This window comes from Dipodomys merriami, unplaced genomic scaffold (assembly GCF_024711535.1).
Source record: "Dipodomys merriami isolate MVZ:Mamm:240054 unplaced genomic scaffold, mDipMer1.0.p SCAF_33, whole genome shotgun sequence".
NCBI lineage: Eukaryota > Metazoa > Chordata > Mammalia > Rodentia > Heteromyidae > Dipodomys > Dipodomys merriami.
In genome coordinates, this window is record NW_027204826.1 from 10955548 (window position 1) to 10979000 (window position 23453).

General features: G+C 48.0%; 2 protein-coding genes across 5 annotated transcripts in view; both read left to right on the plus strand.

Annotated features, from left to right (window-relative positions):
• Cers3 (ceramide synthase 3) overlaps positions 1–10318 on the plus strand; it is a 57650-nt gene extending 47332 nt beyond the window's left edge. For all 3 annotated transcript variants that reach the window (XM_070042737.1, XM_070042738.1, XM_070042739.1), the window contains 3 exons: positions 1099–1205; positions 1939–2092; positions 8226–10318. In XM_070042737.1, the coding sequence (XP_069898838.1) occupies positions 1099–1205; positions 1939–2092; positions 8226–8375 (411 nt within the window). In that variant the 3' untranslated portion in view covers positions 8376–10318. The remainder of the gene's footprint in view (positions 1–1098; positions 1206–1938; positions 2093–8225) is intronic.
• Positions 10319–15238: 4920 nt separating this feature from the next.
• Adamts17 (ADAM metallopeptidase with thrombospondin type 1 motif 17) overlaps positions 15239–23453 on the plus strand; it is a 147824-nt gene continuing 139609 nt past the window's right edge. For both annotated transcript variants that reach the window (XM_070043144.1, XM_070043145.1), the window contains exons 1-2: positions 15239–15320; positions 15587–15948. In XM_070043144.1, the coding sequence (XP_069899245.1) occupies positions 15239–15320; positions 15587–15948 (444 nt within the window). The remainder of the gene's footprint in view (positions 15321–15586; positions 15949–23453) is intronic.

A 23453-nucleotide genomic window follows, 5' to 3' on the forward strand; every position in this document is an offset into this window, starting at 1 on the left:
AAAATTCTTCATCACCCCAGACCTTCTGCCTTCTTGATGCATCTTACCAGCCCTCTCTTAATCTTCCCATGCTGAAGTTTGGACCCAGGACCTAATACTTGGATGCACCCTGACGGCTACTATTTCCTCTTTACGAAATCTAGTGGGTGTTATATTTTTCTTTCATGCGTGGAATTAGATCCCATTCTTAGATGAGCACATCTCCGGCTTCCGGCGGTGGCCTGGCCTCTGCTCTCTCTGCCATTCACTAGCTCTCAGCTCCCATCTCTCATCTCCTAGGGGTTCGGCTTCATTGGCCCCTTCCAGCCCCGCAGGATGGTCACAGCCTTGCCCCTGGGTAAGCATGGAAATTGAAGAATGAACCCTTGCCAGAGGGCACATATATTCTTTTTCTGCTTCTAGAAAGATCTGGGGACCCAGGTGATAATCATAACTGAAACGGCTGAGTCTCAACCTACCCCCTAAAGGGATGGTCTGTACCCCAGCCACTTTCCTACCCATCCCTCACCCCCAGACTCACACCAGAAATGTTCCCCCATGGACCATGCAATGATGTCTGCCTCAACACGCCCACACCCATACCCTCTCTCGAACTCTTCCCTTCCCCACAGATAGCGTGGGCAGAGAGGATGAGCATAAAGTGAATAGGAACCAACTATGTGCTTAAAGCTTTATTTCCACCGGGACAGGACCCAACACCCATCTCCCACGTCTTTCCTCATCTGCTTTAATGCAGCCACACTAATGGCAGCATTCTCTGGCCAGCCACGCTCCACCAGCACCACAGGGCTGCCTTCAGGGCATCTCTCCCCCCTATTCGATGGCAATGTTAAATAAGTGCCTTGAGTGAAATGCATGCCAAGGAGGATAAAGTCAGGGGCCTTATGGGAAATGTCAAGCACAAGGCAAGATAAAGAGCTTAGTCCAGCACAAACAGGTCATGGTGGCCGATCTTATTCAACCCATCCTTTCCCCCCCTCCTCTCCCAGGTTGTTCTAAAGCAAATCCTGGACATCGCATCGTTTCATTGCTCAGTTTGTAAAATGCATATTGCTAGCACCTTATGTGAATTTAGTTTCTGTCTTTGTTTTTTTTAAGTCCGCAAAGATGTTTTCATATGCTGGCTGGAAGAAAACCTGTAATGGCCTCTTTTTCATCTTTTCTATTGTATTTTTCATCAGCCGCTTCATCGTTTATCCCTTCTGGTAAGTTGGCGTGTCAAGGTGGCCTTGGTGCTTGTACCATCAGTGTTGCCCTTTCTGTGCTTACACTGATCTCCAGTTGTTTAAAGCTTAATGGAAGAAAAGAATGTGAAGGAGCTGTATTTGTAACATAATCAAAAAAAAATTAAAAATTGTAATGTACTTTTTTTGTGTAGTTGTGGGGCTTGAACTCTAGACCTGGGCTCTGTCCCTCAGCTCTTCACCTCAAGGCTAGTGCTCTACCACTTGAGCCACAGCACCAATTCCAGTTTTCTAGTGGTAGTTTATTGGAGATAAGAGTCACACAGACTTTCCTGCCCGGGCTGGCCTTGAACCATGATCCTCAGATCTCAGCCTCCTAAATAGCTAGGATTACAGGTGTGAACCCCCAGCATCTGGCTGAAACTTAGGTTTTAAGAAAGAATTCGAACAGGCTGAGCAGTGATGGCTCACACCTGTAATAGTAGCTACTCAGGAGCCTGGGATCTGAGGATCGTGGTTTGAAGCCAGCCCAAGCAGAAAAGTCCATGAGACTCTGATCTCCAGTTATCTAGCAGAAAGCTAGAAGTGGGGTTGTGGCTCACTGGTAGAGCAACAGTCTTGAGGGGGAAAATACAAGTGAGAACACAAGGCCCTGAGTTCAAGCCCCAATACAGACGCCAGACATTGTGTCCTTGTTGAAGTTCTGTGAGTGCTTTGACCATGACAAAATTCTCCTGCCTGTCTTATTTTCCAGGATTTTGTACTGCACAATTATTCTGCCTTTGCACTACCTTGATCCTTTCTTTTCGTACGTCTTCCTCAACCTGCAGCTCCTTCTCCTTCAAGTCCTTCACCTTTACTGGGGCTATTTCATCTTGAAGATGCTCAAAAGATGCATATTCATGGAGGTAAGGGCTGTTCAAGTATTACTACTCCTAAGTTGAAGACTTCAATTATTGATGGATTAAAAGTGAGGTCTAGCTAGTGGAATGCTAAATTAATCCATAGTTTTAATCAGAATTCTTTCTTTTTCTTGGTGCTGTGGATTGAACTGTGGGCTTTGTACTTGCTAGGCAGGATTCTGCCACAGAACTACTATTTATTATTGATAAAAATTTTCTCTAGCTGGGCACTGGTGGGTCATGCCTGAGATCTGAGGATCATGGTTCAAAGCCAGCCTGGGCAGGAAAGTCTGTGACACTCTTATCTCCAATAAACCACCAGAAAACTGGAATTGGTGCTATGGCTCAAGAGGTAGAATGCTCACCTTGAGCTGAAGAACTCAGAGACAGCACCCAGAGTTCAAGCCCCACAACTGACAAAAAAAACTTCTCTCTATGATAGGTCTATATTTTTCATAAGTAGATCACTAAGGTACTTTTAATTGCTTTTAGAGGCTCGGGATATAGCTCAGTGCTAGGGTGTTTTCAGAGCATGTGCAAGGCTGGGGGGTACAATGTACAACACTGAAAAAAAACAAATTTTCAAATTTTGAAATCCAAAATTATGATTGCTGCTATTTAAAGAATCCCCTGATGTCAGCATTTGCTCTCTTATGGCTCAAATCTCAGAATAGGGACTGAAGAAGAGGTGATCACCGACTGGCCACCAGGCAGTGGGGAAATCTCACCTATTACTAACCAATGACTTGTAATGTACAGAATGGCATGGGGTAAATCGGCCCTGAAGCTTGCTGCAGAAGGAAAGGTGAAGGTGACTCCATTGGCTCAGGAGCCTAGGATAAAGTGCAGGGAGTGATGGCTTGTACCTTGACAGCAAGTAAAAAAAGATCAGATCTCACTTCTCTTTTGTCTGAAAGTCATATATTGAGGAGAGTTTCAGTGAAGTATCTTTCAAGTTGAAAATTGTAGCTGGTCTATTCTGGGGTGCCACCTTTTTCTATAACACAGCATGGTGATAGTATCAGAATGAGAATTCTAATGTAACAAGATGCCTGATAATTTACTCAGCTGAATTCAATTTCTGAGCATGTTTCTGATGGATTCATTTTTCTACCTCGGTAGTAAACACATCTCAAAGACCACTGAAGTTTGACACGTGAAGTAGATATCAGTCATTGTTCCCTGGATGCTTTGTTGGGTTGTTTGTTTTGGCCATCACTCAGCTTCTAGATCTAAACAGAGGTATACAAAATCAGCCACATTCAATCAACTCAATATAATTAACTAAATTCCTAACACGAGCCTGTTTTCTTAAGCAATTGGAGTGCCAAGCAAATGAACTTTCATGGAAGTCCGTTCATGAACTCTAGTTCGTGAAAGTTCTCACTTGTTGTTTCGTGATCTCTGAAAACATGGTGTCTATGTAACTGCTGGCAAGTGACCATTTGTGCCTTCAGTAGTTGGTATAAGGGGAGGGCCTTCAGCTAGACCTGTCATTCCATTGGGTCAAGCCTTCCTGGATCTCCTGGCCCCACAAAAAAGACTGTCCCCTCATTAGCTGATGGAAAACAGTAATTATAGGCCTGGAAGGGACCCAAGGAGTAACACTTGAAAGCTTGTTTGACTCCATAGTGATTTGCACATTGCTAATCTCTCGTGGGTCACGCCAGGCCTGATTAGAAACCCAGCGGCCTGGTGAGCTGTGGACAAGAGTCTTTGCTTTCTTCAGCAAAGCCGTTTGCAGTTGAACTTGACTGCGGTAATGGAGGCCCGCAGCCACAATCCTCACCGTCTGGATGACTGCGGCTAGCCTGCACACCCCCTCTCTTTTCGGCAGCAGTGGCAAAGCTGGCTGTGAAATCAGCGTACCCCTCCAAAGCCATAAAGCCTTGGTCTAAGGAATGGTGTTTGAAGACAGAGTTGGATTGCAAAGGAGAGGAGAGTCATGGGGCAGGAGCTGAGATTCTTACAGAAACAAGTAAATCAGTTTCCAACTGCTGAGAAAACACTTAGCATTTAACACAGCTTTAGTTGTTAGTAAGGTGACTAATTCTTGGATGCTTTAAAAAAAACAATGACTATGGCCCCCCTACCAAAAAAAAGAGGCTATTTTGAATCCTTAAACACAGAGATTGGGTAAACAGTTTTGAATGTACAAATGAATAAGTAATTTGTGTAGGTGGGAAGTTACAAAAGGATTGATTAATCGTTTTTTGGTCTCTATGGATTTGTACAGCAGACTTAAAAGAAGAAATGATTATATTTCATAAAGCTAGTATATATTTTTAAATAACAGTCACATCTTATTTTCCCTCGCATATACATGATGAATGAGAAATTCCTCCATTTGCTTGCAGTCCTGAATATCTTAAAGTAACATCACTCTAACTTCAGGACACTGGCATGTACAGACCCTGCTCCATTGGCAGCTTGCTGCTCGCTTGAAAGCAAGACTTGGCTGCCACTTAGGATTCCTATCAAATGGGTGGCTTTATGATGAATGAGCAACCCACACATCCCGTCAGGAGACACGACAGGCTGACAGAGTCACCTGTGCAAACATGACAAGTACGCTTAGACGAAATGAGAGGGAGCACAATATACTTTTGTTTCATAGTACTTAAAAGAGACCTCAGCATCCTTAAGCTTTTGTTTTCCTCTTCTTAAATGTCACCCTGGGTCCTGGCCAACTCCAGTGTGTCTCTGTGACATCTTACACCGCTGAATAGCCAAAGCCTGCAGGAGGAGCCCAGCACACAGCCACCGAGGCCTGGATGGAGACCCAGGCTCCTTAGCAACCTGCCCCAGCCAATTGCACTTGGCAGGCAATGTCTCTCCAGCTCCTGGAGGGACGTGTGACTGTCCCACACTGGTTCAGTCAAAGAAAGAGGCATGCCAGTGAGCAGGAGCAGAGAGAAGCCCAGGCCAGATTTCCACAGTGACTTCCAGGCAGAGCCAAGGCAACTGGCACCTCTTCACTGGAGTATTCCCCTTTTACTCTCAGTCCTCAAGTGAAGGGCAAAAACTTAATTTAAAATAATTGTGTGGAGTCAAGAATACTGTCCATGGGCTGGAAAGGTAGCTTAGTGGTAGAGCGCTTGCCTTGCATGCTTGAGGCCCTGGGTTCGATTCCTCAGCACCACATAAGCAAAAAAAAGCCAGAAGTGGTGCTGTGGTTCAAGTGGTAGAGTGCTAGCCTTGAGCTGAAGAGCTGAGGAACAGCGTCCAAGCCCAGAGTTCAGGCCCCACGACTGGACTGTCCCCTCCCCCCAAAAAAAGAATACTGCCAGACAAGCTGAGTAATAAGAGATTAGAAAAAGCAATTAAGACTCAGCACGTGTTTAACTTACTTTAAACTGTTTAGTTATTTTCTAATTCCAAATCTCCTCCTCCCCCTTTTCCTCCTTTTCCTTCTCTTCTCCTCTGTAGCATCCTTCTCCTCTTCTTCCTTTTCCTCCTCCCTCTCCCCCTCTTCCTTTTCCTTCTTCTTTGTACTGAGGATTGAACTCAAAGTTTCACTTTACCCCTTGAGCCACCCATCCGTTCTGCTTTAGTTATTTTTCAGATAGCAGCTTACAGTTTTGCCTCTGTACAGCTGGAGCCGATGCTCTGAGACAGGATCTCCCTAACTTTTTTGCCATAGCTGGCCTCACATCTACAGCCCCCTGCTCTCCACCTCCCAGATATCTAGGATTAAACGGCTTGAGCCATGTGTCTGGGCCCTCCCAAATCACTTCTGAGCAAAGCCAAGAGGTAGCTAACAGTACAGACTGTGCACAGTCCAACCCCAGTGCTCTTCCTGGCTAAGTGATCACTGCCTAGTTGTCTTAATATCCTCACCTGTAACCAGGGGCTGGCATTAGTATCTGCCTTGTAGGATACCGGGCTTCAGTGTCAGGCACAAGATACAGGCCTCCTCCTCCTCATCACTCCTTAGGCAGGTTCCTCCTCGCTTGGCGGTTGGCTCCCAGTCAAGCCTCTTTGTCTGGCATAAGCCGGAGATGGTGCAACAGCTGGCGTGAGGTGTGAGAATGTTTGGCCTGTAGCCAGGCCTCAGTGCAGCTTTCCAGTTGACTGGATGACTCACGCTCCATCCTCAGACGTGAGGGTGCCCGGGAAGAAGCCGGCCTAACACCCAGGAGGCCTCTGAGCCTTGTTCCAGTGCAGATGGAAAACTGCGCTTCACTGAACGTCCCACGGAGACTGACCACCAAAGAGAAGCATTACCAACATGGGCTCCGCGTATATTTTTCTATATTCCTCAATCTTATGCACATGAGTCTGACTACTCCACCACAGTGGAGTTTAGAAACAGAATGACAGAACACTGCTAAAATAATTGACTTAAAAGATTCTAAATCTGAACCAAGTACCAGTCGCTCATGCCTGTAAGCTATTCAGGATGCTGAGATGAGATTTGAGGATCACAGTTCAAAGCCAGCCCAGGCAGAAAAGTCTTTGCAATTCTTATTTCCAGCTAACCAACAAAAAGCTAGAAGTGGAGCTGTGGCTCAGGTGGTAGAGCACCAACCTTGAATGAAAAAAAATGAAGGACAACTCCAGGCCCTGGGTTTGAGCCCCAGTACTAGAACACGTGTGCATACCTGTACACGTGCATACACACATGTACACACACAGATTCCCAATTTGAATATTATTCTCTACTATGCACTCAGCTCTACAAGGAAATCGAATCCTTACAAAATTTTAGAGCTGGAAGGGCATTGCATGGGCCACGCGACCCTTTTCCCTTGCTCAAGGTCGTGGTGTTGTGCTGGGTATGCCTCACTGTCCATGCTGACTTGAAGTCTCGTGGTCACTGTGAGAAGCCATTCTCATGCTGTCTGGGCTACAGAGGCAGAGAGCAGACTTGGGACAGGGTGGAGAATGTGCCCAAGCCACCCATGGTCATGAGACAGTGAGACCTGCCTGCAGGAGTCCTGTGAGGCAGTGGTGCTCCTCCTCAGTACCACTCTCAACCCATAACTGACCCTGGACCACGGTGCCGCACTCTGTGCCGTCAGTCCCGCTGCCTCTTGGCTCTCCAGGGTCATCCTCAGACCTTTGACTCTGCTTAGTTATCTTCATTGTCATTGCTTTGCCAATCATTGGCAAATCAATTCTAGCTCTTCATAAAGAGCAGTCAGGAAAACGTAGAAAGGCTTACACCATTGGGGGATTCTCTTGGTTAACCCAATCATACCTGAAGTTCCTTTTTTTTTTTTTTTAAATTATGTATGTGGGGGGAGATGTGCCGCTACCCGGGATTGAACTCAAGGCGTTCCTTAGCTTTTTCTTGAAGGCTGGCTCTCTTTGGCCACAGCTTCTCCTCTGGCTTTTTGCTGGTTAATTGAAGAGAAGAGTGTCATGGACTTTTCTGCCCAGGTTGGCTTGGAACCATGACCCTCAAATCTCAGCCTCCTGTGAACTAGGATTACAAGTATGCATTACCCGGTGCCCATCTTCATTTTTTTTTTTTTTTTACTTCTATTAAGTATTTTAGTGGCTGGAAGGTATTCACCATTGTGAAATGTTTTGTTCTGGGTTATTTTTGGTGGTTGTTTGTGTATAGAATATGGACTGTATTTGATATCTTTTTTTAACCTTTTGTGATTTCAGTTGATCTGGTCATGGGGCCTGAACTCTGGGCCTGGGCGCTGTCCCTCAGCTCTTCAGCTTAAGGCTAACGTTCTACCACTTGAACCACAGCGCCACTTCAGGCTTTTTTCTTTTTGCTTAAGTGATGCTGAGGAATCGAACCCAGGGCCTCATGCATGCAAGGCAACCGCTCTACCACTGAGCCACCTTCCCAGCCCCTAAAATATTTTTCTAATATTCTTTGAGACTATATTTTTTACCCACTGATTATTTAGAAGAGTGGTATTAAATTTTCCCCAGTTCTGAGATTTTTCTATTACCTTTTTGACACTGTTGCTTTTCCAGCTCCATTCTATAATGGTCTGACAATATGGTATGTGTAATTTGGGATCTTTTAGTCTGCCGAGGAGTGTTTTAGACCCGTGCTGTGCTCTGAGGTGTGGATGTTTGGCTGTGGGGTCTTCTGTAATGGGAGTCACACCTCTAACCTCAAGACTTTCTGGAAGGTTTCCACTCACAGCCAATTCTTCCCTCCATCTAGACCATCCAGGATGTGAGGAGTGATGATGAAGAGGAAGAGGAAGATGAGGAGGAAGAGGAAAAGGACACCAAGAGCAAAGAAATAAAGTGTGTGAAGAATGGACTTGGGGCCGGCAGGCACCTCATTCCCAATGGTCAGCACAGCCGTTAGCTTGAAGCGCACGCAGTCCCCACACCCGGGCTGCACGGACTGCGGGGGGCCGGAAGGTCCCCTCCATCGCCGGGGCTGACAGGGCCCACTGGGACCCCGGTGTGCCCTTCTTTCTTTTGGGGGTGATCTCCTCTGTTGCCCAGACTGGCCTGGAACTCACAGACTTCCTGCCTCAGCCTCCAAATAGCTGGGATTACAGGTGTTCACGCCAGCTCCTGCCCTTCGGTCTTTCTAACCCTCCTTTCCTCCTGAGATGTTGTTAACCAGTGTGAAATGTTAAATGTATGCATGTGCATGGGTTTTTCTTGCAGTTAGAACTCAGACTTGTCAGAGATTCCTCCGGAGCCCCGTTTCAGTTCCAACCCAGCGCATCCGAGCACTTGAACTTGAGACTTCTGACTTGCTGAAGGTCCCTTTGTTGGTCATTTCACCTTCCCACCTTGCCTGTGCTCGGGGTGGTTTGGCCCATGTGAAGGAAGCCCACTTTTCCGGGGTGTGTCTGGCCACAGATGACAGGGGGACAGAGCCAGGAGTCGGGGCAGGGGCTTCAGCTCTCGATGCGGGTGGCAGCTCCTCAGGCCTCCACGGGACAAATGTCAGCTGCCCCCCCCCCCCCGCCCGCCGCGTGCTCCCTAATCCAGCTGTGTTTGGGCAGAAGGAAGGGTGCAGTCTTAAAACATTCCTTTTGACGGGTCTGAGCTTCTGGGCCAGACCCCAGAGGCTGCTTGGATCTGGTCATATTCACTCGTTAGCCCCCCATGGGCTGGAACTCAGCCCTGGGGCGCTGTAGTCACAGGAAGAGGGGTCAGCAAGCCTTGCCTTGCTACCTTCTTCAGGCTGGCAGCGCTGCGTCACCTGTGGGCTGGCACCATCTTGTGGGGACAGAATCTCCACTCTCAGCCCAAGCAGGTGGCAGGGCGGGCACAGCCCCCCCCCCCCAGCAAGGGCAGGGCTGGATGGATGGCTGCACTCTGGCGGCTGGCCGGCCCTCCAGGAGGAAAAGGAGGTGGGGGAGACTCAAACTCATGCTCATTGCCCTCCTTCCTGTGGTCTAGTAACTCTGGGGGACGCATGTCCTGAGCATGTTGTCCCGGATGGCCGCCACTCAGCCCCAGCCTCTCCCCATCTGGTCCACTTCGGCTGTCTTCCTCGTGCGTTGCAGCCATACTGTGAGCACCCCCAGGATTGCGGGGGACTGTGGAGCTGCATAACCAGTTCCCACCAGAGCAGGCTAGCTGCTCCTGAAGCAGAGACAGCCCTGCACACACTGAAAAGCTCTGAGGGGTTGGGGTTTTAATACAAATATGTTTCCAACACCTCCAGGCTGAAACCCTTCAGGATTTTTTTTTTCTCCAGCAAAATCCCTTGTTGAAGAATCATAGGAAGAATAACACACAGTCTCAAGTTTTCTCTTTGTACTGTTTGCTCTTGTGAGTACAACACACACACACACACACACACACACACACACACACAATTTATATAGTGTCCAAAATGTCTGCTCACTTTAGAGCAGAGCTGTTGACTTATTATTAATATTATATTATTACAAGGGTGGGAGAAGGTTAAACAAAGATATTTGTTATGTTACAAGTTCACCGTGTTTTTCCTTGATTTCTTTCCGTTCTTAGTTCCACACTGAATCTCTTCTCGCGGAAGGTAAAAAACGATTTATTTCTGATTTCTTGTGGCTCCTTTGGTTGTGGAAGGTAACACTGACACACCAATTGCACACATCTGTCACACAGCTGGGGGCACTGAACTGTGTCAGGAGGGGTAGCGTGCATTTCTGTGACACCCTGCAGGACGCTGGGATCCATTTTACAGATAACCTCTCTTCTGTAGCACACAAGGACTCTGGACTATGAGGTCATTTTGTAAAATTCTAGACCACAGTGCCACCAATACTGTTGTCATCAGAATGTCTTAAAATAAAACAAGAATAAACTTCCTCAGGCATGGTGTCTGAATAGATTGAGCACAGGTTTTGCTTGGCTTCAGAAATAATTGTGGATCTCTGTGAGGTAATACCTACCTCTTTCTTTCTTTCTTCCTTCCTTTTCTTCCTCTCTCTCTTCCTCCTTCCCTCCCTCCCTCCTTCCTTCCTAACTCCCCCTCCTTATCTCCCCCTCTCCCTCCCTCCCTCCCTCTTTCTTTCTTTCTTTCTTTCTTTCTTTCTTTCTTTCTTTCTTTCTTTCTTTCTTTCTTTCTTTCTTTCTTTCTTTCTTTCTTTCTTTCTGTATGTCTTCCTTCCTTCCTTCCTTCCCTCCCTCCCTTCTTTCTTTCTTTCTTTCTTTCTTTCTTTCTTTCTTTCTTTCTTTCTTTCTTTCTTTCTTCCTTCCTTCCCTTCCTTCTCTCTTTCTTTCTTTCTTTCTTTCTTTCTTCTTTCCTTCCTTCCTTCCCTCCCTTCTCTCTCTCTTCCTTCCTTCCTTCCTTCCTTCCTTTCTCTTTCTTTCTTTCTTTCTTTCTTTCTTTCTTTCTTTCTTTCTTTCTTTCTTTCTTTCTTTCTTTCTTTCTTTTTCTTTCTTTCTTTCTTTCCCAGTACTTGTGCTCTGGCTTGGCTTTTTACCACAACAAAAAGTAGAGTTCCATCTTAGATTCTTAAGAATCTTAATTGTATTTTGCTTACAGGAGATTTACTGTAAATAGCATGAAAAAGAAATGCTGCAAGTTGAAAGATAAAGATTACCATGTGGTTGGGCATGTGGTTCACCCCTGTAATCCTTACTACTCAGGAGGCTGAGATCTGAGCATCACTGTTTGAAACCAGCAAGGGGGAGGGGAGAGGGGAGAATCCATGAGACTCTTATCTTCAGTTAACCACCCAAAAAGCTGGAAGTGGAAGTGTGGCTCACGTGATAGAATGATATCCTTGAGGAAAAAAGCTAAGCAAGGACTTGAAGCTCTAAGTTCAAGTCTAGTACACAAAAAACCAAACCACCACAGGAGTTATGGGAGAAATTCATAATCACATTTGGCAGGTTTATACACACCTCTAAGTATCTGATAGAATGAACAGGCAAAAAATAACCAGTAAGAATAGATTTGAGTAACGAAATTAACAAAATCAACATAATTAATGTGCACAGATGGCACAGAATACATAGTGTTCAATGGTACATCAAGCACTTACCAAACTACAGCATGGAAGTGGTCACGCAAAAAGTCCTAAAGCGTCTTAAAGGTTTAAAATAATACAGACTTTATACAATCATCAATCACAGTGAAATTCAACAAAACTGTAACAAAAGGAGGAAATTTTTCATAGATTGAAAAAAATGAAACAGTGTACTTCTAAATAATCTACAGGCCAAAGTAGATGTTTTGTTTGTAGACAATCGAGGACTTGCTCTACAATGTATTTGGCAAAGTATGCCCCTTAGAATAGTTCAAAAATTCTTGAACAAAAGGCGAATGGGAGGGATGATTTTCCCAGTATTCAGGATTAATGTAGAGATGGTTGTCGGGTAATGTGGCATTGGCAGAGGAAGGGATATTTAGGTTGTCCCAAGAATGGAGCAGAGATTCCTTGGCTGGGAGTATGGCTTACGGGTAGAGCACTTCCCTGGTCCTTAGTCTATGCAAGGACCCTGGATTTGATCCTCAGCAGGGAGAAGGGTTGGGAAGAGAGAATAAAACCACATCCATACAAATATGAGCAAGTGAAGTTTTTTAATTGCTCAATTTCTTTTGCAAACATGTAAAAGCAATTCAGCATCATGAGGAGAGCCTTTACAACAAACAAACCTCATCCCAAACATCACAGCTGTACAAAAGTCAGTCCAAAACATTAAGATTAAGACTGTAAACTTCTAAAGGAGAATTAAAAAAAAAACCAAAATCTCTGGGGAAAACTGATTGGTTGGATATTAAAAATTTAGCTCTGCAAAGGGCTTTCTAGAAGCTAGAAAGATGATATTATAGAGGCAAATGTTCAAACCACATATTTGATGAAAGACTTCGATGTAGAATGTTTAAATTACTATCAAAACTACCCCCCCATCACGATGATTTTGTGGAGCATTATTTTTTTATGTGTGACTGACAAAATAGTTTCATTGTAAGCATTCCCAGGCTCAGCTGACCTGAGCTCACCTCACCTGAGCTGGGGTGTCATTCTCATGAGTACGGTAAAGGTCCTTGGCCCTTTCCTGTCACAGCCAGGGCCCAGCCAGAATGCAGGACCTACAGAGCCTGTGCAAAGAGGCCCATGTATTCCCACCTGAAGTTTAAATGGGGCCCCACCCCCCTACTAGGCTTAGCATGGAATCACCTCATTGTAGAGCTGGCTGTTGAACTTGGCAGTTTTCCTGGAAGCTCGTCCTCACCATGGTGGCCATGTCTGGCTCAGATCCTCAGCCCCTGGCCTCCCTGAGTCCCCCCCCCCCCATGAACATTGGTTCTGCCAATGCTCAGTGTCAGAACCAAATGACCCAGCCTCTCTCTCACTGTGCAACAGCTTCTGGTCCTGGGCAGAAATGGTTCATCAATTGACACATCCATCTGTGCTGATGTCTGAGCAGCTTCCGTTCATTAGGCTGCGTTATCCAAACCAACCTTGTCTTGCTTGCTAATAAAATCTTCCACCAGGTGGCGCGCAAGTTCCTTTTAAGAAATAGGATCCCTAAGGGGGGGAAAATCTAGAATTTTTTGAGCATGCAGGATAGGAGATTGTGGGACAGAGATAAATAAACATCGCAGCCAGAGCTGGGAAGATATTTGTCCTTGGCAGCTGGTTTAGGATTTGAGACAAAGGGCTCCAGGTACTTGGGCACCACTCCTGCCACTTGCAAGTGGTAGAAAGATCCCCTCAGTCACTAGAAACTCAGCAGTGGTCCGTCGTTGTGGTCGGGGCCCTTCCTGGTGCATAGGACCTGCACTGACTACAGGCTGTCTCACCCCTGGGTGCCTTGGGTGGTGCTTCTCCAAGCTCTGCCCCATTGCCAAGGGGCTCTGGAGGCCTCTCAACTGGCATCCATGCATCCATGCAAGCCTGACACAACTATTCTTCTTTCTTTTGAGTCTGGGCCCCTGGGACATTCCAGGTCCCACAACATCCTTGTGTTTCTCAAGCTGTCCTGCAGCAGAGATGGCCAGGGACTGAGTGAGAGGCACACAGCCCAGGGTGGGCACTCCAGGTGAGACAGTAAGAGGATCATGTCCCTCAGCATCCTCAGCGAAAATGAAGGATGATTCCTGGCGATCAAACGAGGATGACATTGCACCTTGGAAAGAAGGGTCCCTGAGAGGGTGGGGGAGACACCCCAGGAAGCTGGCTGGAGAAACCAGGGTGTCCTGGAACCTACAGCAGAGTTGCTTTCCAGGCTTAGGGGAGAGGCATGATGAGCAAAGGCTTTGGAGATGAGTAAGGGTCAGGACAGCCTGTCCTGTGGAGAGGGATGGAAGTGGGGAACTCTAGGTGCCCCCAGGGGGTGAGTGATACCTGGAGACAGGGCATAGTCTCAGCTGTGACTCCTTGTCCCATGGCTGCACTCTGGCTCTAGACCTGGGACAGTGACAGAGGGAGCCCCAAACAGCCCCATTTCTCCAAATCATGTCCCTGCTGCTCCCTTATGAGTCAGGACCACATGCAGTCACTAGGTCCTCAGCCTCCTGAGGTAGTTATAAGATTCCCTCATTTCTGTTTTCCTGTGATTTCAATGAGTTTCTGATACTAGCAATCAAGATTATTATTATTATTTTGGCGCTAGCATGGAGACTTAAACTCAGGGTCTTGCACTCTTGCTTGGCTTTCTTGCTCACAGATGGCACTTCACCACTTGAGCCATGTCTCCAGCTAGACATTTTGCTGGTTGATGAAAGTTCCACCACACCCCGCTTAATTATGTTGTGTTATGTTAGTTGCTAGCTATTCTTCAAGACTTTCAAAGAATAACCTGCAGGCCTCATTGTACAGAATTACCTGCACTCCTTCATTATTTGTACTCTTATAGGGAAATTCTGTTGCTTGGGTTCAATTTGTTTTTCTACTCAGTTCTCCCCTCTCCTGACTCATAAAATCGACCTCCTTCTCCTCCTTGCCTCTCTCCCAGGATTCTTGCTGTTAGCAGTGAGCAGTGCTTGGCAGGAAATCAAGACTACAAATTCTAGCCTTCAACCCAACAGGAACTCTCCAGGTAATTTAAGCAAGCTCCTTATGTTTCTCAGTCTGGAAGAGATCATGCCCATTTTCTCGACGTCTCACAGGAAGTGTGAGGGGTTGGGCTAAAAACACTGAAGATAATAGGAATCTGGTAGGAACTCACGTGCGCAGGAATCTGAGCTGTCAAGGCTTTCCAGCTGCAAGAAAATCAAAATTGGTTTTACTGCAGATGCAGAGAGAATATGCGTATTTGCATGGAACCAGCTGGCTGGTTCGACTTCTGGCTTGTCTTCTTGGGTAGCTAGAAATGAGCCTTAGAGGTCACTTCCCCAAACGGGGACAAACTGAAGACCTGGCCTGCAGGGGTCCCCCTGGCCCCTCCAGGGTCTCTCAGCCCCAGTTGGCTGGCGCCCGCCACCTAGTGGAACGACTCGGCTACTGCCCAGAAACCACGTGTAAGAAAGTGCTTACAACCTAACTACGTACTTTGGGCTCAACCAGTTTTCTAACCAATAGGGGAGCAGGAGGCGGGGCAGAAGGTTGCAACAACCCAATCACCTACCACTTTCCGAGTGGAAGGCGGGGCTTGGGATTTACCACGTTGGGTTTGTCCGCAGCGCTAATTACTTTTTTCCAAAGGCTTCTCAGGGCTGCAGTTCGGGCTGGCGCCGCCGCCGCCGCTGCCGCCGCCGCCGCTGCTTCTCCTCCTCCGCCGCCGCCGCCGCCGCCGAGGTCCGCGGGGCTGCGGGTCCCCGGTACCATGTGTGACGGCGTCCTGCTGCCGCCCCTCGTCCTGCCCTTGCTGCTGCTGCTGCTGGTGTGGGGTCTGGACCCGGGCACAGGTAGCGCCCCCCCCCCCCCGCCCGCTCCCACCGCCTCAGCCCTCGGTGGGACCGACGCGGCCGGGCGGACGCTGACAGCCGCCCGCGCGGCGGGGACGCCGGGCCTGGCGCGCGGGAAGGGGGTCCGCGCGGCCCCCTGAGGGGGTGCGGGTCCCCCGGGGGAGGCGACCGGGGCGACCTTCCCCTGGGGTCCCCACGGAGGAGCCGGGACGCGGGGAGGGCGGGCGGGCGCCGCCGCGCTGACGCGACTCCTGTCTCCCCCGCAGCGGTGGGCGACGCGGCGGCCGACGTGGAGGTGGCCATCCCGCGGCCCGTGCGCCCCGACGACCTGCACCTGCCGCCCGCGCCCGGAGCTCCGGGGCCCCGGCGACGGCGGCGCCCGCGCGCGCCCCTCGGCTCCCCGCGCGCCCGGCCCGCCGAACGCGCCCTCCTGCTGCACCTGCCCGCCTTCGGGCGCGACCTGTACCTGCAGCTGCGCCGCGACCTGCGCTTCCTGTCCCGAGGCTTCGAGGTGGAGGACACCGGCGCTGCCCGGCGCCCTGCCGAGCTCTGCTTCTACTCGGGACACGTGATCGGGCACCCCGACTCCCTGGTCTCGCTCAGCGCCTGCGGTGCCGCCGGCGGCCTGGTACTGCCCGCGCCCCCTCCTCCGGGTCTGCCTGTCCGGTCCGTGGCGATGCCTGGGGTGGTCCCTCCCCCGCGCCCCTCCCTCCCAGGAGGGCTGGGCTGGGGTGCCGCGGTGGGGAAACCCAACCGACCGCCTCCCCACCGCACCCCGATCTATGGTGTTTATCTGATCAAAAAGGGGGTGGGGGCGGCAGACCCCGGCGGTCTCCCCCCCCCCGGGCTCCTGAGGTGTGGAGGGCTGGGCTGGGGTGCAGTGCGTAGGAGGGGGGAAGCTGCAGGCGGCCCAGGAGAGCGCACCGGGAACGATCAGGTCCCCCACACTGGAAGGGGCGCCCTGCCCGGGTAGGGGTGGAGAGCGCAGCCCATCTGCACAGGTGTGTATGTGCAGGTGTCCTGGAGTCACCTTGGTGGGTTTTTCGCAGCAACTCTGAGGTGAAGGCACAAGGCACAAGTCACACTTTTCAGTCTGTGTGTGCAGGTCCTATAGGTTTGAACTCAGGGCCTGGGCACTGTCCCTTAGCTTTCTTTTTTTCTACTCAAGCCTGGCACACTACCTTTAAGAGCCACAGCTCTGCTTCTGGCTTTTGGTGGTTAATTGGAGATAAGAGTGTCATAGGCTTTTCTTTTTTTCTTTTGGTCCTGATGGCTTTTGAACAGTGATCTAAGATCTAAGGATCTTAGCCTCCAAAGTGGCTGGAATTACAGGTGTGAACCACAAGCACCCTGCACTTTCAATCTTTTTATATCGGGAAAAGCGGTTTGATGGGACCCCAACAGGGCCACGATTAAGCCTATTCTTTTTATTTTGTTGGTTGTAGGGCTTGAACTCTGGGCCTGGGCACTGTCCTTGGGCTCTTTTGCTCAAGGCTAGTGCTCTACCCCTTTGAGCCAGAGTTCCAGTTTTGGTTTTCGAGTGGCTAATTGGAGATAAAACTCTCACTGCCACTTTTCTACCTGGACTGGCTTTGAACCACAACCCTCAGATCTCAGCCTCCTGAGTAGCTAGGATTACAGGCATGAGCCACCAGTGCCGCCTATTCTTGTTGAAAGCTAAGACACCGGAGAGGGAAGGTTGTCAGCATCCTTTCTGTATACTGTTAGCATACATTTGTCTGGCATTGCTCCCAGTTACTGACATGGGTGCTAAAGCCCCATCCTTGTTTCCCCCACTCTCTCCTCCCTGAGACTCTGCCCTGCTCTATTAGAAGCACCTGTGAGAAGCAATCGGCGGGACAAGGAGAGCTCTTGTGTTTTGTTGTTGTTATTTTTTGTTTTTTTTGCCCTGCCTGTGCTCACACTTGGCTCATTGGTGCCCAGCCAAACCCTTCTCAGCACCTCCATGGTACCCCCAAGGGGTGCACATGGCTAGCAGCTGGGCTGCACCCCACTAGGCTCAGTATCCTGGAACATGGCATCTCCTGCTGTTTCTCTATCTTTTTTTTTTTTTTTTTTTTTTTTAACAATCAACATCTGGGCAGGCAGTTTCTGATAGCATGTCTTTCCTTCCCAGGCATAAGAAACGTCCCCTCTGCCCTCTGTCTTGTACCATCATCTAGAGTTTTCTGGCCCCATTTCACATCTGGCAGCAAAACCAGAAAGCCTGGAAGGCATGGGGGGGGAGGGTGGCGTTGTTCTAAGGTTTTCTGTGAGACCACTTCTTTCTTTTCCGCTGTAGAGGTGGGGTAAGTACTTGGTTGTCATTTCCTGGGCTCAGCCTCAATCTCTTTTCACGAATTTTCTCAGTTCTGGTTTTAGGGTGCAATCTTGCTTTTGCTTTCCTGGGTGATGCTGGCAGTTTTGGTGAAACAAGGAACATGATGTAAAGCCCGGAGGGGGGCCTGGGAGTCATTACTATAGGGTTGTGGCACAGGAGCAGGGCGGGTGGGCTGTGGGTAGGGAGGATTAGCAGGGAATGAGAAAGTCCCGATCACTGTAGGGCCTGGGTCAAGCCTGGAAGGCCCGCATCTTTTTTTTTTTTTCTATTCTTGCCAAAGAGTTTCGAGTCTGGGTCACAGCACTGTACTGTACATGGAAACATCTGAATCCCATTTGCTGCGGTTTCGTGAGTTTCTGTAGAGGTCAGAGTTTATACTTCTTGGTGTAAAGTTTCCAGCGAGGAGCTATCTGTGAAGGAGCTGAGGTTGGAAATCTGGATAACATTGACTTGAAAGTTCTCAGGGAGTTGAGGGCTGAGCCTCCTGGCAGATGGCAGTCTAGCCAGCATTTTTTCCCTGTGCTGCTGTATGGTACCATGTGGGGGCGCTGTGCCTTAGAGAAAGGAACACAGCCAAGAGGCTGAGTTCAGCATGTACCAGTTGCGGGTGGACCTCTTAGAAAGACTTGAGATGTTAAGTTCCAGCTTGAGCTGACTCGGCTGTTGTTTAGTCTGCCGCCTTCATCCTGTGCGTGTGAGTTGGATGTTGGACTCTTCTCCCCAGGACAAGGCAGACCAAGGGCTGAAGGCTGGAGGGAAGAGACCATTGGGTATCTTGGAGTGGACCTCTTGGCCCTGGAGAGCAAAGAAAAGCAAGGAGCTGAACTTAGGCTAACTTAGTTTGTGCCACGCTCAGTTGTTAGTTTGAGTTGTCTGTCAAAGGGGGTAGGCAGCGTTGGCCGTGTGGACTTGGGGGTATCTTAGTCAGGACAGGCTCAGCTCAAGGTGTGGAAGGGAGCTGGGGTGAATGGACAGATTTTGTCAGCTGTGGATGGGAGATTTCCTGTATCTGAAGAATGGGATCAAGTAGGAGTTGGCAGTCTTCTTTTGGAAAGGACCAGAGAGTAGTTTGGGGGGAGGGGGCTATATAATCTCCCCGTGTTCTGATGCCCTTTTGGTGGGAAAGAAGCAGCCTTGGTGGTATATCAGCCATGTTTCTGTGCCCAACCAAACTAATCCAGAGCTTGAGTATCACTGGACAGACTAGAAAGTTCTGCCCTATCTAAGGCCTCTAAATGGCAAAGCTCAGCACAAGGGCAGGAGGCGGGGGGTGGGGGGGTGTTGAAGGGGGACAGGCTGTGTTCCTTGTTACATGGAATTCAGGCTATCCATGCCCAGATATGTGGGCTGTCTGTTTAATGGAGATGCATTATTAGCCTATAGATTATTGCTTAATTGTTTATGGTGCAGAAAGGCTAAAACACATGCTCCATCTGCCTGTCCTGCCTTTCGACGGTGGGCAGAGGCAAGGGCCTGCGGCGTTTCTCTCTGTCTTCTTAGAGCTGTGCCAGCTGCACTTATTTGGATCTTCAAAGGCCCCAGGCTCAAGGATTAATTGTTTTCTGTTTATGCGTCTTCATTTTATTTACATTTCAGGGAGTCTTCACTGTCGATTTTTGGAAGAGTTCCTGTAACCATGTCATGTTAAAGCAATGGACTTTAGGCTTGTGAGGAAGGCATGGCTGCTCCTCAATGAATCCATGTGTGCATAGCATGGGAATGCCAAGTTCAGATTCCCAAGGGGTAGAGATGTCCTCATGTGGGACGCAGTGTCAGCCTTTGCCTAGGTCCTGTCTGGCTTGTCTGAAATGAATGGAGCGAGTTAGAAGAGGGGAGGGCTGAAGGTCTCACTATCAGGGGTTTGAGCCTCTGAACAGTGGCTATTCTTCCTCTCTTGAGTTCTAGAATCCTCTGACCTCTTCTTGGCTGAGGTGGTAGCCTCAAGGGCTCAGGGAATGTAAAATATGAGACCAGATGGGAACATTAAGGTGTTCTGGACTGTGAAGCCTTAAGAAGCTAAGTCCATTTTCTAGCAGGATCAAGAAAAAAAAAGCAAGGTTTCCCTTAAGCCCACCACCTCTGGGGTCACAGCCACATGCCCAGGACTCTTAGGGAATCTCTGTGGGCCACTTTGAACACTCAGTTGGCTTTGATGGGCCAGTCAGCCCATCTGGGGAGCACAGAGCCATTTTGGGGGCAGATGGTTGGTATTACTTATACTCATTGTTCTATAGAGCTCATCCAGCCCACAAGAGATTTTTGCTTCAGGTTGGAGTTGATGAGTGCCAAAGGCCACCAGCCAGGGACCTTGCTTTCAGGAGGACATCCTGCCAGCCACTACCTATGGTGATGTCATCCAAAGCTTTAGGGAAGAGTGTTATCAAACTCTCTAGGGTCTATGACAAGATCACTCAGCTTTATGATGCAATATCATTTCATCAAGTACAGTTGAGCAGGGGTGTGATGTGGAGATGACAGAGGGGGCAGGGAGACCAAAGTACATTCATCCTTCTATGGGCACAGGACCAGGGAAGTGAGCAAGCGAGTGGCCAGTTCACAGCACTCAAGAGTGATCACGACCTGCATAAACAAATGGGAAAATACAAATCACATCTTTAGACCTTTGAGAAGGACACAATGGAGTAGGATCCTTTTTAAGTTTGAGAAGGGGATCATTAAAGAGAACTCTGACAAGGAAATTCTATACCTTCTGCCTCTCCTACCCCCACTGCCTTTGACCTCCATTACCCCTCAGTTTTGCCTCTCCTGAATTGCATTGCTCAGGTGCTTCATCCACCTGTAGCTCTCCAGGGCTGGGTGACACATAGGATTCCAGGCCCTGTCTGCTTCCCCCCCCCCCCCCCCCCACTTACCAACGGGCACACAATTCAACATCTGCACTCTGAACTTTTACTTAGTTGCCATCATCTGACAAAAAGATTTCACTCCAAGATGGACTGAAAAGTATAGAAGACATCTTAGACTTGCTGCGATCTTGGAATGCATCTCCTGCCTGCTGACAATCCCCAGCTGCAGTGGCAGCTACATCTGCACAGCCCAGGGGGTCTGACCACAGTCACTAGTGAACCAAGCTGGCCTGGGTTTGCCTCTTCCCAGGCACACAGAGGCACGGCCTTGTTCCTTAGGGAATGAATGTGGAACTGTGACCTGGAGCAAGTCACTTAACTCCCGATCGTCTCTGCAAGCTGCACCTCACCCCACAACTTTCCCTTCCTTCCTTCCTTCCTTCCTTCCTTCCTTCCTTCCTTCCTTCCTTCCTTCCTTCCTTCCTTCCTTTCCTTCCTTCCTCTTTCTTTCCTTCTTTCTTTCCTTCTTTCTTTCCTTCTTTCCTTCCTTCTTTCCTTCTTTCTTTCCTTCTTTCCTTCTTTCTTTCCTTCTTTCTTTCTTTCTTTCTTTCTTTCCTTCTTTCTTTCTTTCTTTCTTTCTTTCTTTCTTTCTTTCTTTCTTTCTTTTTTTCTTTCTTTCTTTCTTTCTTTCTTTCTTTCTTTCTTTCTTTCTTTCTTTCTTTCTTTCTTTCTTTCTTTCTTTCTCAGATTGGCTTGGAACTGTGGTCTGCACATCTCAGCAGGTATATGCTACCAGCACCTGGCTCATGGGGGTGTGGTGCTGATTGTTAGTGTTCTGTGTTTTGGCACCTTTCTGCACCCCATCCCACCACATCCCTCCTTGTGCCTCTGCTTCTTAAACCCTCCCAAAACAGCTCGGGGGGCAAACTCAATTTTTAAAAAAAATTTATTTTTACTGCAAAGGACAGGGAAGGAGGCTGGGCTGTACTGCAGGTCATGAAGTGCCACTTTGCGACAGTTTTATTTGGGTAGTAAAATCTGTGAGTTGTTCTTGGCAAAAGTTCTGATGAATTGCAAACCTGGAAATGTGCTTGGAGCTCTAAGTGTGGTCTTAACCTGTATCCGGAAGACTAAAGGTTTATCTTAGGGGTGGATGGCATATTTTCTTTTCTAGGGCAGCTTGATACCTGCACATCCTTTAGCATAGAGATCCTTTTTTATTTTTCTGCCAAGGGCCATTAGATATTTAAAACATCATTCAAGGGTTATGCAGAGTTATCGGTAAGGGTAGGCAGCAGATAGTAAGAATGCATGTCTGCCTTGTCATGTACCCAGTGATTTCGAGAGCCTTCTATGGCTCATGGTCTGGATATTGCTTCTCCCTGTCCAACTATATCCAGTTGGGAGTTAATTGATCTCATTGGTCTTGAGTGAGATCTGTGCATTCCTTTGAGACTGGAGGAAGTGCACTGCTGTCCAGAGAACGGTGCTTCTCAAACTGGAGTTCCCCTGGCCAGTGGTATCTCTTGCTGTTTTGGACTTGTTAGAAATGCACATTATTGAAACCCACTATAAATCTCCAGTGGATTTGGATGCATGCTATGGTTTGAGAATCAACGGTGTGGTACTCCAAGGTTGATTTGAAAAGCAATGGTAGAAGAGAGAGAGGAGACAGGACAGCACTGCCCTCTAGGAAGTCACGCCATGATCTGGTCAAGGCAGTAGAGAAGTGTCTGCCAGAAGAGCAGGGGTTGGTCTGTATGGACCCGTGGACAGATGGGGTGTGCTGGTCAAGTTAGGTCCTCAGCGGCGGTTTTTCTTCTTTGTTGACTGGGCAGAAAAAGGACGGCTTGTAGTTGGAGGCCTGGGCAGGGAGGCCATGTTGTTTTAATGCTGCTAGAATTGCTTCCAAGGGAGGAGAAAGTCCTTTGCACCATATTATTTTTCTAGAATTAATATTAGTCCTACTAAAGTGACAAAAATCCCTAGTTTTTAAGTTTTCCACTTAATATTCTTCTAACATAGCAAGTTTTCTGATCACTTTTAAGGGAATTTGAATGATGTTTGTCCCTATTTACACACTGGGTGATTTCACAATTTTCAAACATTTCAAGTATCTTTAGAAGTTTCCCACATTCCAGTTCTTAGACTTGAAAAAGATAACAGATAATACTTTACAAGTACTTAAGGAATTATTTTGTCTTGTAAACAGGAGAAGGCCTAGGTTCTCATATTTTTTTTTTTTTTGGGTGCCGGTCCTGGGACTCGAACTCAGAATCTTGGTGTTGCCACTGATTTTTTTTCTTCAAGGCTAGCACCATTTCCAACTTTTTGGTGATTAGTTGGAGATAAGTGTCTCATGAACTTGTCTGCCTGGGCTGGCTTGAACCTCAATCCTCAGATCTCAGCCTCCTGACTAGCTAGAATTACAGGCAAGAGCCACTGATGCCTGGCTTTCTTATACATTGTAATTCTGCTTATAAATTGACCATGATGTTAAGATCACAAATCTAAACCAGTGATGCACTTGAGTTAGAAACACAAATCTAATCCATTAGATAACTCTGCCAACTTCTCTTAAATACTGAAGTATGGGAAGAAAAATGAAAAATGTCCACCATGAAGTGATGAGTACTGTGAATCTGACTTCATTATCCTGGTATTTAATTCTAAGTGCTCTTAGATATGTTTTCCTACTAAGAGTATTATCATTCCCCCACATTTTGATAATGAAGTTTGAATTCAGAGTTGCTTTTCCACTTGAGCCACTTTTTACCCTCTGTCCCCCTTTTCTTTCTTTAGTTAATTTTCCAGTAGAGTGTTTATGTGTGGGGCAGCCTAGAGTCTGATCCTCCTATATCTGCTTCCCATGTATCTGGGATGTCAGATGAGTTAAAGTGGGGTCTCCATAGCTTTTTGCCTGGGCTGGCCTCAAACCACGATTCTCCCAGTCTTCACCTCCCAGATTAGGGAAGATTAAGGCAT